The sequence below is a fragment of the Macrobrachium nipponense genome, chromosome 23 (assembly GCF_015104395.2).
Source record: "Macrobrachium nipponense isolate FS-2020 chromosome 23, ASM1510439v2, whole genome shotgun sequence".
NCBI classification, from domain to species: domain Eukaryota; kingdom Metazoa; phylum Arthropoda; class Malacostraca; order Decapoda; family Palaemonidae; genus Macrobrachium; species Macrobrachium nipponense.
Genome location: NC_061090.1, coordinates 28,257,435 through 28,272,856, shown reverse-complemented (window position 1 = coordinate 28,272,856; position 15,422 = coordinate 28,257,435). Strand labels below are relative to the sequence as shown.

Genomic DNA, 15,422 nt, shown 5'->3' with positions numbered 1-15,422 from the left:
TATATCAGTTGATCCTAATGAAAACTAATCTATAGAGAAGAATAGTTTTTTTTTTCTTTTAAATCTGTGATAGTTTCATTCAAATAAATTTCTCAACTCGACATCTTAGCGAGGCCGTGATGCCGGACGTCTCAAGAGGTGGACACCAGCCTCACCCTCAGCGTCTCAAAGGAGGGTATCCCACAATGAAAGCACGGCAACGTTGGATGTCGTGCAGACGTCGTGGCTGAAGTCCCTTTCAAAAAACTATCATGAACTATCTTAACTTTTCAGTTATACAGGAATTTTTTAGGTAGCCTTTATGACTTTGCGCGGGAAGAATATGTCTAAGGTTAATTCATGTCATTTTAACGCAGAAACGTAGTCACGTTTCGTACCTCTGGCAAGGGTGCGGAGGCATAAGGTCGAGATTCGAGCTTATACTCGAGCAGAAGGCATCGTTCGTGTCAGTGTAGTCATGCTTATTGGTTAGTGAACGTCATGGCGCGCTCGTGTCTGCTCAGGACTACCACCGCCGCCGTCGGCCAGGTTTTTTTAAAACTGGCAGTAGTGCTTGTGTGCTGTGTCTGTAACTCTAGAGGACAATATGGCCAGTATCCCTCCGTGTTCTCGCAGGGGATACTCCAAACCTTCGAGCCCATAGAGGCCGATTCGGGCAGGACGTCGAGGTGCTACAACGATAAGGGTTTGCCGCAGGTTGGTGCAGACGAAGGAGTAGTTTTGTTTACACACACGATGGTGTCTCGTCTGATTTTATGCATTCGATAGAAAAGCTAAAGAGTTTTTTTCCCTATTTTCCGTATTAAAATTCAAGGTAGAATGGACGTTGACGAGTCGGCATAATCTCTGACCTCCTCTCTAGGGTTCGTGAACCTCCCCCAGAGGAAAGTAATGTGTAGAAGAGCGTGAGAAAGTCCTTTTGTTTTTCGCCACCACCTCAGACCCATTGTAACAGTTGCTTTTAATTGCTCGTAAAATCAAGTCAGGAATGTTTGTATAGGCAATTAAACTTTTTTTTTTGCTTCCTATAGTATCTATAGACAATAATCAGACCTTTTTTACTTCCTACAGTACCTACTTGTAATATTAACATGAAGCTGAATTTTGTTTTATCTGAAGATGATGGCATTTTCAATTATAGGCCTACGTATGTAGACATACGCGATAATACTTAAAATGCTCAGTTGATTTTAGAGAAATTGAGTAATTATTTAATACTGATAAATTATTGTCAGAGAGAGAGAGAGAGAGAGAGAGAGAGAGAGAGAGAGAATTTTTCACAGCTAACCTTAGTATTTAAAAGCACAAGTTAGTAAAGTCCATCTGACTGTTATTTTCCTGAAATGAAACAGGTTTTGAAGAGATTTTAAAAAAAATATTTTGGAAGGGGTTCATAACTGCATTTGCTTCTACCCCATATCATTCACTCTGAAGCCGTTGACATTAACATTACTCTAGACCCTGTTTTCTCTCCTTTTACTGCCAAGCTTTGGAATTTTCTTCTGCTGTAATTACTGCCTAATGTAATGAACAGACTTTTCCTAAGCTTACTCTTTGGTATTTCAGAGTCTAAAGGTTCCTTCAGCATCGTTTCCTGGGTGCTTCCCCAGCTACGTTGCTTTCTGTCTTTTAATGTTCTTTTCGTTCATTCTCTACGCCCTCTTCTTCGTTGTACTTCTCTTATATGGTTTTTCTTCAGTTTCCACCTTCCTTTAATGCTTAGAAGCGTAACTCAATGGTCCAATTTTAATCATTATTATTATTCGTTAGTTGAGTCTAGGATTCCACCTTACACTTATCTATAATCTAGAATGCTTCCTAGTCTTATAATTCACTTCAGAACTTCTTGAAGTTTTTTCGTTCACTTAAGAAATAATTGAAGTTATTCATTTTAGCTTAAAAACTTCTTAGTTTCTTGAGATGTAAGGAAAAATCGCCTTGGAAATTTTAAATTCAGTTAAAAAAATCTGTAAAATGAGAGTTCAGCCAAAATCTCCAAAAGGCATCATTTTAGCTTAATGAAATATATTTCAACCCTGCTATGAAGATTATTGTTTTGTTATTCGTAAGCAGTAGCTTTAATTTCTGTTCAGATATTTAGTTTAGGTAACAATGAGACCTGAATTGAGAGAGGAGATTTTGAAATTCCGGATTTGAAAAGTCTATTTTTATTGGGATAAAAAAAAGTATTTGAATTTATTATATATATTTGATTTTTGGAAGCTATGTACTTTAGTGTAGAATACCCTCAGAGCTCAGATATTTTCGTGTGATTTTTTGAAAATTAAAAACAACATAGGCTACTGCATTTCAAAGATTATACAGATGTTATCATCTGTATACCATTAGAACTACAACTTTTCTACTAGTACTAGTTGTTTTATTGCAAAGGAAATAACGGATATTTCAAGTATTACATTTTTTATTAAGAATTCCTCCAAATACCCAGGCCTGTTCGAAAAGTGAATATGTGTATATGAATACAGAATTATAACAATTGAGCATAGCTGTGAAAACAAATTCGCCATAATCCAGGGTAACAACTGACACATGAATCGGGTTCCACATGACTTAGTATACGTTCAGCTGTTGTTGAGAAGGGCTAACGAGAACCAGCAGATACGGCTATCAGTTTTGGATGGGACAGCCCCCAAGTAAATAGACTAATCCCCCATAGGCCTAAGCTATAGTATAGGCCGCTGTCATTTCACAATTCCGTCATGTATTTATGGCACTGACGTTTAGTCAGTCTCTCTCTCTCTCTCTTTCTCTCTCTCCTTCAGCGCCAAGCTGCAACCCCCTTCGTTCCTTTTACTGTACCATTCATAGTGCAACTGCTTTGAGGTTTTCCTCCTGTTACACCTTTCAAACCCTTTGCTGTCAATTTCCGTTTTAGCGCTGAATGCCCTATAGGTCCCAGTGCTTGGCCTTTGGTCTAAGTTCTTTATTCAGTTCAAATTCAATTCTATTCTCTATCTCTCTTGATCTGCACATGGGTCTCCGAGTAGACAGAATGCCTGGAAGTCAACATGTTAAAGATGAGAGAGAAAGGTTCTCTCTCTCTCTCTCGATCTTTGAGGAGACAGACGTGACACGAATCCTGTATTGGCACGGGGCATCCTTGGGGCATTTTTCTGCGCCCGAAAGTTCCTTCGGTGCACGTGTCCGTCATGGATGATTATTGGCTCAGAGGCACTTGCAGGATGTACTCTCTCTCTCTCTCTCAGTGTAATAGACGAAGCATTTCATAACGGTATTATTGCGTTTTGCAAATATGTACATATATATAGCTCTCTCTCTCTCTCTCTCTCTCTCTCTCTCTCTCTCTCTCTCTCTCTCTCTCTCTCTATATATATATATATATATATATATATATATATATATATATATATATATATATATATATATATATATATATATATTACAAGGTTTTTTTCTGTGTTTTACGTTATGCCCCCCCCAAAAAAATCCCATTAACTCTGAATATTAGACGTTTCACAAAGACACTCCCAAAAGGCAAGCAAGTTGGATTAATACTTCATATCATTAATTTCCTGAGTGCCGAATTCTCTACTTTATTTTGTATTCCCTAAATTAATAAGTCTGCCTCACGTAAGGTGCCTACCATGTCTTTTAAGGGATGAGGTTCAGTGGCATTTTTTCAGTCAGCCTTCAGATCTTAAAAACTACAGAGGCTAGAGGGCTGCGTATCGGTACGTTGATCATCCACCCTCCAGTCATCAAGCATACCAAATTGCAGCTCTCTAGCCTCAGTATTTTTTTTTTTAATTTAATGTTAAATTGCTGAGTCAGATATATTTCCTTCATGAGAGTTTATAGATATACGTCTCCCAAGCGAGCATTTAAAAGACGGGTGTGATGCTACTTTGGGTTGTTACCTACGCGTCACCTACTCCGAGTGCTAAGTACTATAGACCGGGTATTGTAAAGTAGACGGGCACACGAAGATATTTTATTTATTTATAAAATTCGTCGACCACACTATATAGAAATAGGTGTACGTTATAATACTTTGATACCGCAGGGACTAACTTTCTAAGATCTTGACTTCCGCCATGTCTAGTACTAGCACCTATACTCTTTTTTTTTCCATTTGTCCATCCGCCTGTGGTGTTTTCGCATGGTAACACTGCGTCCCGGGCTTTAGATAGTTACGCGATGCGTAAGTTTTAGGTAAATAAAAGGATATCTGGGTGTACATTTCCAACTGAAAAGTGTTTTAATAATTTACTGTATGCGAAGTACACCGTTAATATTCGAAATAGGATATTGTTATTATTGTTGAATGTAAGCTGAACGTTACTATCTAAAGCCCTGGACGCAGTGTTACCATACGCAAACACCACAGGCGGGTGGACAGATGGAAAAAAACCGAGTAGGTATAGTCCTTCGCACGATTAACCAGCCTCTGCCAAAGATTTGATATCCGAACATCGGTCCGATGCCTTGCTTGTTTCCAACCCGTTCGTGACACGTATGCGGTAAGTTGGCGATGTGTTTTATGACATTTTTTTGTTGTTGTAGTGTGGACGCGGCCTACGCTATATTATACAACTCATGCGTCTGTCGGTCTTTCCGTTTGTAGCTGTGTGTTTTAAGCTTTCCTTCAATTGAAAAATGGCCGGCAGCGGGAATAAAGTGTATTCTTAGTGGCAGTGAAGCAAGGTTAATGTTATTCTCTTGTTAGCCGTAATATTCGGGTTGGTTTGAATGGTCCAAGTTGACACTTCATTTATTCTTACGCCTCTGCTCGGATTCCCGGAAATTCGTCGGTTTTTGTTGTTGTACGTGAAGAGTTGTTAGCTGAATTATAATCATAATCACATTCGCCTTTTGTACCGTGCGACCCAGAGAGACACAGCTGAGTTATGTGTGACTTAAATGCATAAAAAATTCTTAAAATTTCATTAAATTTGTTCATTTTATTTTGGTGTTTTCGTAAGGCGTTGGGGGATTGCGATTTCTTCATGTTTCTCGTTTAGTTTAGAAGTGGGGATTGCACTTTTGTCATGTTTCTCACTGAATGTAAGACTACGATTTTTTTTTTTTGTCATTTAATGCCATGTTTTTGACATTTCCTAATATTCTGCAGAGTCAAAAAATTGCACTTTGTCATACTTTTCTTTTAATATAGACTTGGGGGATTGCGATTTTGTCATGTTCTCGTTTCAGTTTCTCATTGAATGTAAGACTATGATTTTTTTTCATTGTCATTTAATGCAGAGTTTTTGTCATGTTCCTCATTTTCTGCGGAATAAAAAAAATTGCACTTTGTCTCACTGAATGTAAGACTTCGATTCTTATATGTCATTGTCATTTAATGCAACGTTTTTGCCATGTTCCTAATATTCTGCGGAGTAAAAAAAATTGCACTTTGTCATACTTCTCTTTTAATATTGACTTGAAAATCATCAGAAAGTGTCTCGTACACTGTTCAGCTATTCTCAGTGTCCATTAATCAAAGATCTACCAATAGGACCTATAATTTGAAGGCTTTTCTAACATTTGTTTGATATTGCTTCTGACACCCTCGAATAGTGGGTACTGTTTCAGAATATTGGGTACTGTTGCCGATACCTTCGAACAGCGAGTGTTGTTTCAAAGGCTTAAGATTATTGGGTAATGTTGCTGAGACCTTTGAATAGTGGGTACTGTCTCAAAAGACCTTCGAGTAATGGGTACTATTTCAGAGGTCCTCGAAAGAGGATACCATATACAAGAACCTACGAGGGACCTTCAAAAGTGGGCACTTTTGCTAGTGGGTATTGTTTCAGAGACTCCATTAAATGGACATTGTTTTCTGAGACCTTCGAATTGTAGTGGGTATACTATAGTCCACAGACCCTCGAAATTAGGCACCCATTAGGTATACCCACCCAGTGTGCTTGGGGAGACTTTTAAACACTTGGCGAACACTCGCGCGCGCGCGCACAAGCACTACCCCACAATGACCCGGCTGGCATCCGAAGGACCTATATTGGGGCGGGAGCATAGTGTCGATTATCCAATAAAACCTGAATAAGGTTAAACCGCTCATAAAGAGGTGGTGTGTCCAGGGCTCCCAGGCAGTAGTACATGTGTGTGGTTGTCCTTTCTGGCCTTGTCTGTGTCTTTCTTAAATGGCATTCCCCCCCTCCCCCCCTCCCCCCCCCCCATCCCTCCTCCCCCTCTCTCATCTCTCTCGTTTTTTTCTCTCTCTCTCTCTACTTATACTCCGCCCGTCTCTTTTGTTTTCTCTTCGTCTTTGGTGTCTAATTGGGCGTGTCATTGTTTTTGCTCCTTAATGCCATTCCCCTCCTTCCCCTTTCCTCTCTCTCTCTCTCTCTCTCGTCTCTCTCTTCTCTCATCTCTCTCTCTCGTCTCTCTCTCCTCTCTCTGTCTTAGGGCTGTCAGTGTTTTCCAAGGGGCAATCCGGCCATTTCTCCCTTTCTCTCTCTCTCTCTCTCCTCTCTCCTCCTCTCTCTCTCTCTTAGGGCTGTCAGTGTTTTCCTTAATGGCATCCTCCCCTTTCTCTCTCTCTCTCCTCTGGCTGTGTCAGTGTCTTCCTTAATGGCAACCCCCTTCTCTCTCTCTCTCTCTCTCTCTCTCTCCTCTCAGGATGACAGATAGATAATGTTGCAGCATCCTTGTGTATGTGTCTCTCTCTCCCAGGCTCATTTGGGCTTTTTATTTGTTTTGTTTTTGTCTCGTATGATAATTGTGCTTTTTATTGATATTTTTTTCAAGTTTCTCTCAGGCAAAGTTTTTCATGTTGAATTGCTTTTATTATACTTTCTGTCGATTAAGCCAAGTTCCTCTTTATATTCATGTTTTTATTCATTTACGTATTTCTTGTGAGAAAAGGTACTGTGTATTTAATTTTTTAAAATTACATGTTCTATGTGGTTGACTAAGCTCGTTTGTTGTGATTTATTTATTTTTGCTAAGTCTGCATTCATTCATTTTTTTATTTATTTGTTTTTAAAGCCTGTAAGCTTCGTGGTGTGTGAACGATCTAGTTCCTTGGCTTTGTTGTATTCCATTGTAATATTTAAAGTTATTATTATTATTATTATTATTATTATTATTATTATTATTATTATTATTATTATTATTATTATCTTGCTGGTGAATAATTCGATTTGATTTGGAACCTAATATTTTATGAAAGCATCCAATGTTATATTGACATTAGAGTCATAACACAGTCGATAACCTTAATTTGTTTCAACGGTGATAAAGTATTTTAGCGAAATTGCAAAGTGACTTTGCAAGACCCATAGACAGATTTTACAAAAATTGGACGAGGGTCAAGTTAAAGAAGTTGAACAGCCATACGGTAGTAAGAGATCTAAGGTATTTGTAAGGAGGAAGAGGCTTAGAAAGCCTACAGTGTGCCTCGCTGGTAGCGCTGTAAGTAGTATACCTCCCGACTGCAGCGCCATCTGTACGTCGGTCTTAAAAGGGGAATATGCTTCGGAGAGGAAACGTACTTGTATATTTATTTTTTTAAAAGCTCTTTTTAAGATGTTTTTTTTAAATTTATTTTTGTCTTGATCTAAGATCCGAGAATTCCACGCATGCGCGTAACGCCAGACGGGATGCAGATATGACATTTAGACTTTGCAAGTAGTAGTGGGTTGTCGTAAGGCAGCTTAGGAATTTCCTTCGTAAATGTCTTTATATCTTTTTCAGAATACCCTCTCTCTCTCTCTCTCTCTCTCTCTCTCTCTCTCTCTCTCTCTCTCTCTCTCTCTGTATATGTATCCGGTTTTGGTTCAGAACAGCAGAAGTTATTTATTATTGCATTGTAAAAAAAACACACACACAAGTTAGTTTTTTTTTTACAATGCAAAAGATGTTGCCTTGTAATTCAACACGAAGGGCTCAAGATGATATATCATAATATATATATATATATATATATATATATATATATATATCATCTTAAGCCCTTCGTGTTGAATTACAATGCAACATCTCTTGCTTTGTAATAAAAATATGAAAACTAACTTGTGCTGTTCAGAACTAAAAACCGGATATGCGCTTATTAGGGGCCACCAAAACCAAAACCAAATTAGTATGGCACTTTTTATCCCTGATTTTCAAAGTGAGCCACTTTGTATATATATATATATATATATATATATATTATATATATATATATATATATATATATATATATATATATATATATATATATATATATATATATATATATATATATATATATATGGTAGGAATCCTTAGTTATGCCTGATTTCTTTAAGACGTGAGGAATCTCCTCATTATACACACACACACACACACACACATATATATAGATATTATATATAAAAGGAGCCCATAAAAACGCCAAAATATGAAATGTAAGTACTATATTTCAGAGACTGCTGTCTCCCTCTATAGCAGTCTCTGAAATATAGTAGTAATTATTTTCCTATATTTTGGTATTTTACGGGGCCCTTTTATTAGATGGAATTCTGTTGTAACAGAACATTTTTTACCTGTCATGTATAATATATGTGTGTGTGTGTATATTCTCTTCAGCAGTCTCTGAAATGTAGTATACTTACTTTCTTATATTTTGGCGTTTTTATGGGCTCTTTTATTAGATGGAATTCTGTTGTAACAACATTTTTACCATATATATATATATATCTATATATATATATATATATATATATATATATATATATATATATATATATATATATATATATATATAATATATATATATATATATATATATATATATCTTCTATCCTTTGTATCACCTGTATTGAGCCTCACTTTTACTTTCACTCACTGAGTACTCAGGTGGCGTCCTGCAGGGGTTATTGCCTGCACCGTTCCTTTCTGCAGCTCACTAGAGGCAGTGTTGAAGACTTCTTTTTACGGTCTGCCCCAAGAGCACAGTCCTGCTGTGCTGGCATAAGGCCAGCTTAATTGACCATAACGATAGCAACTGTAGATTCTTTGCAGTGCCCTGTCTTCGGCTACACTTTAAAAGGTATTGATTGATCATAACCTTGAAAGCTTTAGAAAGGTAGAATACGGTCCCCCTGACTAGAATTTATTGGGGGGGGGGGGGGGGGGGGGGGGGGGGGGGCGGTAATTGACGCATCAGATGTTATTTAGCATGTATTAGCTTTAAGTAAAACTTAAAGAATGACCCGATTTTCTATCATTTTATCTTTCAAGTACTCTGTTGGCTCTCAGGTTTCAGTTGACTCGTTGCCTTTGGTGCCAAACCGTTAAGGTTTGTTGATGCATTCAATGACCCAGCTCGGCATATGAATGTGTGACCCTCCCGGTCATGTGTATACTTGGGTGGACACCCCCCCACCTCCCCCCAAAAAAAGTTCCAGTATATCATTGGTAAAAGGGGAGAGAGAGCTAATCAGAAAACCCTAATCTAGTCTAACTTAGGACTTGGGCGTGCTTTTAAACCCTCCCCACCCCTCAAAAAAAAAAAAAAAAAACTTTTAAAAAACTAAGAAAAAACTGAGGTAGCTGTCTCCGGATACTTTAGTATTGACTTTGGTCTCATACATGTACTGTACCATAATAGCTAATGGTATCTGATACCTCTTGGATCTAAATCGACTCACTGTAGTCACAGATAAGAGAGAGAGAGAGAGAGAAAAAAAAAAACCGTCTCAGTGGCGTGGTCGGTATGGTGCTGGCGTGCCCTCGGTGGCCGCGAGTTCGATTCTCGGACATTCCAATAAGGGGTGAGAGATGTGTATTTCTGGTGATAGAAGTTCATTTTCGATGTGGTTCGGAAGTCACGTCAAGACGTTGGTCCCGTTGCTGAATAACCATACTGGTTCCATGCAACGTAGAAACACCATACAAACAGATCAGGAAAGAAAAATTCGCTAGTACCAAGACAAAACGTCTGTAGTCATTTCTGCACATTCTTAAAGGTTATATAAGTTGATTTTCTTCCTTTTAATGTAGCTAGAACGTATGACGAGCCTCGATCTTGAAGTTGTCAGGATGTACTCGGATGTCTTCTTTGCACGTGTGGCAATCCTACTTTGTAACACATGATACATGGGAGGGGAGATATCTTGGATATCTAAACCACATGACCTTGAGAAGCAAGTTCAAGTTTTTGAATTAACTAAAAAAAATCTAGTTTTAGAATATTTTATTATTATTCGAATTTTGTAATATTTCTGCCTCAGTCAAGACCAGCAAGGATTTTGTACCCATATCAAGAAGTATATGTAGGATATTTGTACCCATAACAAGAATTATAGTCTTAACAAGAATTATGTCAATGAAATTTTTATATTTTTATTATTATTATTATTATTATTATTATTATTATTATTATTATTATTATTATTATTATTATTATTACTAGCAGACGTTTGCCGGTGTGAGGGGCCGTTGCTATCACTGCTTCGATGACGTGGGAGTTTAGCTCCATAACGGTGTACCTCGTTCCGTTGCAATGTCCATTGGCAGGATCGAAATTCCGAAGCAACATTACCGGGCAGTACTTCTTCAACGTTATTTTGTGCACTGACAGTCCCGATGGATTTAAGTTACTCAAAAAATCTTGCGGATATTGATGATAAATTTCATCTTCTATTGTGTCCGAGCTGAAATATTGGCGACTTCTCCGGGAAGTTGTACAGAAATTATGAAAAATGTAAGGTAACAAGTCTACGGGAATAACCAGCCTCGTTTCACGGCCAGAAACAGCTCCGTTTCACGGAATCCCTTCTCACCCCCACCCCCTACAAAGGAGGGGGTTAGGTTGGATGAAACCCCATTACAAACCATCTTAGGGGCCCCCACCATAACCCTGCCAAGTTTCATGCCCATCTGACCAGCCTTTTGGCCGTGATTGAAGGACAGACAGACATTACGCCCAATATAGTATGATTATTATTATTATTATTATTATTATTATTATTATTATTACATTTCTGTACTTGATAGTTTAATCACTAGGGCATGCATGGATCCAATATTTATTCAGAAAAGCAATAGGGAAACTGAGAACAACGTATTGACTGTATTTTTTTTTTATTTAATTAGAAAGTGACGCTTTTTAATAGGACCCAGGCGGTTGTGTTGTTGTGGTCTCGAAAGCCCGGATGATTAGTGAAATCTGGAAGCGGCGTTTGTTTTGCCGCCAACCGGTTTTTGGTGCCGTTTTTTTTTATCGTGAAGTTGACGCATCTTTTCTTGTCTTTTTGCAGTTTATTATTTTTTAATTTTATTCTTATATTTTTAAGGGAAGGCATGTGAGTAAACTTGATTGTACGTATAAGATACTCTTTGTGATTTTATGTCACCTTTTGTGCTTGACAATCAGACAAATAGGGATTAGCAGGAGAAAATATTTGCTATTTAATTGCTGGTAACTTTTTCTTTTTTTAAATGAGAGAGAAAGTGATGATGTTCATATATAATATATAATATAAACTATATATATATATATATATATATATATATATATAATATATATATGTGTGTGTGTGTGTGTGTGTGTGTGCGTGTGTGTGTGTGTGTGTGTATGTGTATGTGTGTATTTGAAAGCCTCGAGGCAGCGATAATCTTTTATGGAAAAAATAGCAGCCGCTGAATGATAGCAGCCTGATGCAAATCTTGGTCATGCTCTTGTGTGTGAGCAGAGTGAAATGGGTAAGGGAAAACTGAGAAAGTGGAGCAAAGGTCATACCCTCCTCCTCCTCCTCCTTTGTCTCTCTCCCTCCTCGTCCTCCTCGTCCTCCTCCTCCTCCTCCTTTCCCTGCCAGATTGCTGGAGTGCAACCGTCTGTGACCGAAGGAGAAACGAATATGAGCTTTTCGCATATGACGGCCATTGGGTATGGGTATGGGTATGTGGGAGGGTGGGTATGGTGGGTAACATTAGAACTAGTTACCCCTCCCTACCCCCTTCTCTTCCCCTTCTCTCTCTCCTCTCTCTCTAACTATCTCACGCTGGGGCATCTACGAAGATAAGAGAGGGCTCCTGAATGTTGTTCCATTGGTGGGCATTTAAAGCTTGGGTACTTTGGTGCGGTTTCGTCAGAGAAATGGGCGATTCTGAGGGAATCTGGACTTTGGCCATCAATTTATGCTGATTGATGGTTTTTCGTATTGAATCAGAGGTTATTAGACTTTTTGATCCATCAATTCACATACATGTGCACTCATGAATGTTGAGTACATATATGTATTTATACAATTGTATGTATGTATTTTTTATATATATGTGTGTGTATATATATTATATGTATATATTATACATATCTAGAATGCTTAGATTAATGGTTTTCGTTATGAAGTAGATGTTATTAGAGACTTTTTGATCCATGAATTCATAAACATGTGCACTCATGAATGGTGAGTTCATATATGTATTTATACAAGTGTATGTATTTCATGTATATATAGTATGTGTATTATGTGTATATATATATATATATAGATATATATATATATATATATATATATATATATATATATATATAATAGTCTAGATGCACCAAAAATATAGTATTAGTAAATTGGAAAGAATCCCAGTGACTATGCATGCATAGGAATGCAAACTTAGAGACTAAAATGAAAAGTGAAACCCAACTCGAGGCAACTCCAGATGGATGAGCGTAGAGAATACCAATGCGGCAATGTCTTTCAGAATCTCTCTCTCTCTCTCTCTCTCTCTCTCTCTCTCCTCTCTCTCTCTCTCTCTCTCTCAATTTACGTATGCGTAAGCAAACTCACATCTTAACAAGTTCGTGGCGTTTTGGACTGTTCCATGAAATTTTGTAGTAATAATAATACAATAATAATAATAATAATAATAATAATAATAATAATAATAATAATAATAATAATAATAGTGGTGGTGAAGAAATTAACGAGACCTTACCTTACCTTACATCTTGTTCGGGTTGCCCCAGGTCCCTCAGTGTGAGGTTCACCTCTAATATCTACCAGAGTTGCTAGTACATCTTCCGGTATATTTTGCATCTTCCAATCTTGGATGGTCTGGGATGCAGCTTAGATATTTGTCGAGCTTATTCTCAAACACATCTACGCTCACTCCTGATATATTCCTCAGATGAGCTGGCAACGCATTGAATAGACGCTGCATTGTCGATGCTGGTGCGTAGTGGATTAATGTCCTGTGTGCTTTCCTTATTTTTCCTGGTATAGTTTTGGGCACTATTAATCTACCTCTGCTTGCTCTTTCTGATATTTTTAGCTCCATGATGTTTTCGGCAATTCCTTTTATCTGTTTCCAAGCCTGAATTATCATGTAGCGTTCTCTTCTCCTTTCTAGACTATATAATTTTAAAAATTGTAGAGAGAGAGAGAGAGAGAGAGAGAGAGAGAGAGAGAGAGAGAGAGAGAGAGAGAGAGAGAAGTTCTAGGGATTTTTGGGGGCTTTGGATAATATAATAATTAACCAAATTGAGGAGAGAGAGGAGAGAGAGAACGGATGAAGAAGAACTGCAAGAGAGCGAGAGAGAGAGAGAGAGAGAGAGGTTGTACCTGTAGATTGGTTCCACCTTTTCCGGGGTATGGGATTACCTCAGTGGAGTCGAATATTATTCGTAAGTTATTGAGAGAGAGAGAGAGAGACCGTGTCTTTGGCTTTCTTGTTCGACCACCTCAACCGTAGCCCCCCAGGGGGTGCCCATATAATATATGGAGATGATATGGTCCAAAGAAAGGTTAAAATTTTGTGACTTTTTAACCGCTCTGGTTTCATTCCACTTTTGGCGGAACGTCATGAATGTTTAAGTGGAATCTTTTTTCATTTACTTCGAACACTTCGAGAGATATATGGATTACCTCGTCGAGGTAGTCTCTTGTTTTTTTTTTTTTTTTTTTTAATAAATCCAAGACTCAGAGAGGGCCGTGGATTTATCCTCGTCGAGGCACTTTTTTATTGCAATAAATCCAACACTCGGAGAGAGGCATGGATTACCTCATCGAGGTAGTGTCTTGTTTAATTTTATCCAGTACTCGCCTCGGAGAGGCACATATATCACCTCTTCGAGACATTTTCTTGTTATTGCAATAAATCCAAGACTCAGAGAGGGACATGGATGAATTACCTCGTCGAGGCACTCTCCTATTTAGTATATCAGTAATGATGGTATACCTCTAAAAAGATGCACGGATCACTCAGGCTCTCTCTCTCTCTCTCTCTCTCTCTCTCTCTCTCTCTCTCTCTCTTCTAGGCAGTATCACCCTCTCTACACCTGTGGTTTTACGATCAATTAAATCAGCCAAAATTGGATTTTGACGATTTGGTCAAAATTGGATGCGTGATCACAAAATAAATTCCAGTGCCGATGGCATATAAGCTCTCTAGTCATTACTGAGCCTTCCTGGGGGAATGGTGGGTCACAATGAGATCTGAAAGGTCAGCAGAGTCAGCGAGTGAGGGAATGTTAGGAATGCGTAGGAAGAGACAACTGTATTTATTTTTGTTAGCCGTTATTGATTGCATATTTGGGGCAACTGCAGTTCACATGCGAAAGTTTGATCATTAGTTTCAGACAGCCAAGCTGTGATAACATGGCAAATTTAATTAAGAACTCAGATCATGAACTGGGTGAAGGCTTATGAATGTCGGGTAAGACTTATGATTTACAGTTGCCAAGATCATGGCAAATATAGTTATACTGCACTTTTTAATTTTTTTGCTTCGTATGCTTCACGCATGAAGAATTTTTTTTATAGTTGATGGAGTCTCTGTCTCTCTCTCTCTCTCTCTCTCCTCTCTCTCTCTCTCTCTCTTTATGGAAAAGTAAATTTTAAATTTTTCTGTTGATGTAGGCAGTGATTGATGTACCTAGGTATTTCTTGTGGATGATTTTACTGCAGTGAGGTGAAAATGAGCAGTTCATCTTCGAGAGACGTGTTACCATCGTTATTGACGTAAACAAGAGAGGACCTCGACGAGGCAATCCATGTTCCTCTCTGAGTCTTGTGCATTGTAGATAATTTGCTAGTTAATAGTCTTATGTCCCTGCAATTGTTTTATTTTTATATTTACGTCCGTCAAAATTCTTCAGTTTTAATTTGGAGGCCTTGTACACCTTGCAGATATACTAATGCTCATTATATATTCCTGAATCTACGCAAATATGACGTGACTTCATTACACAAGTGAATACCACAGGAAAATGATAAGACAGAAATCTGTACCGAGCGCTTTCGTCTTTATTGAGGCATTGTCGAGGCACATATCATACCAGGATTGATATTAACCCTGATATCTTTCATAGTATAGATAGAGAGGAGAGAGAGAGAGAGAGAGAGAGAGAGAGAGAGAGAGAGAGAGAGAGAGAGAGAGAGAGGAGGTCGAACGAAGGATATTCTTCACCCGTGTCCATTTGTCTGTCAGAGAATGCATGTGCACAGGATATCTCA

The 15,422-nt window shown here is 38.1% G+C and overlaps 1 protein-coding gene across 2 annotated transcripts in view; it reads left to right on the top strand.

The window, feature by feature from the left end:
* Positions 1-424: 424 nt before the first annotated feature.
* LOC135199864 (laminin subunit gamma-1-like) overlaps positions 425-15,422 on the top strand; it is a gene marked incomplete in the record, with an annotated part of 139,165 nt that continues 124,167 nt past the window's right edge. For both annotated transcript variants that reach the window (XM_064228007.1, XM_064228000.1), the window contains 1 exon segment: positions 425-696. In XM_064228007.1, coding sequence (XP_064084077.1) covers positions 481-696 — 216 coding nt within the window.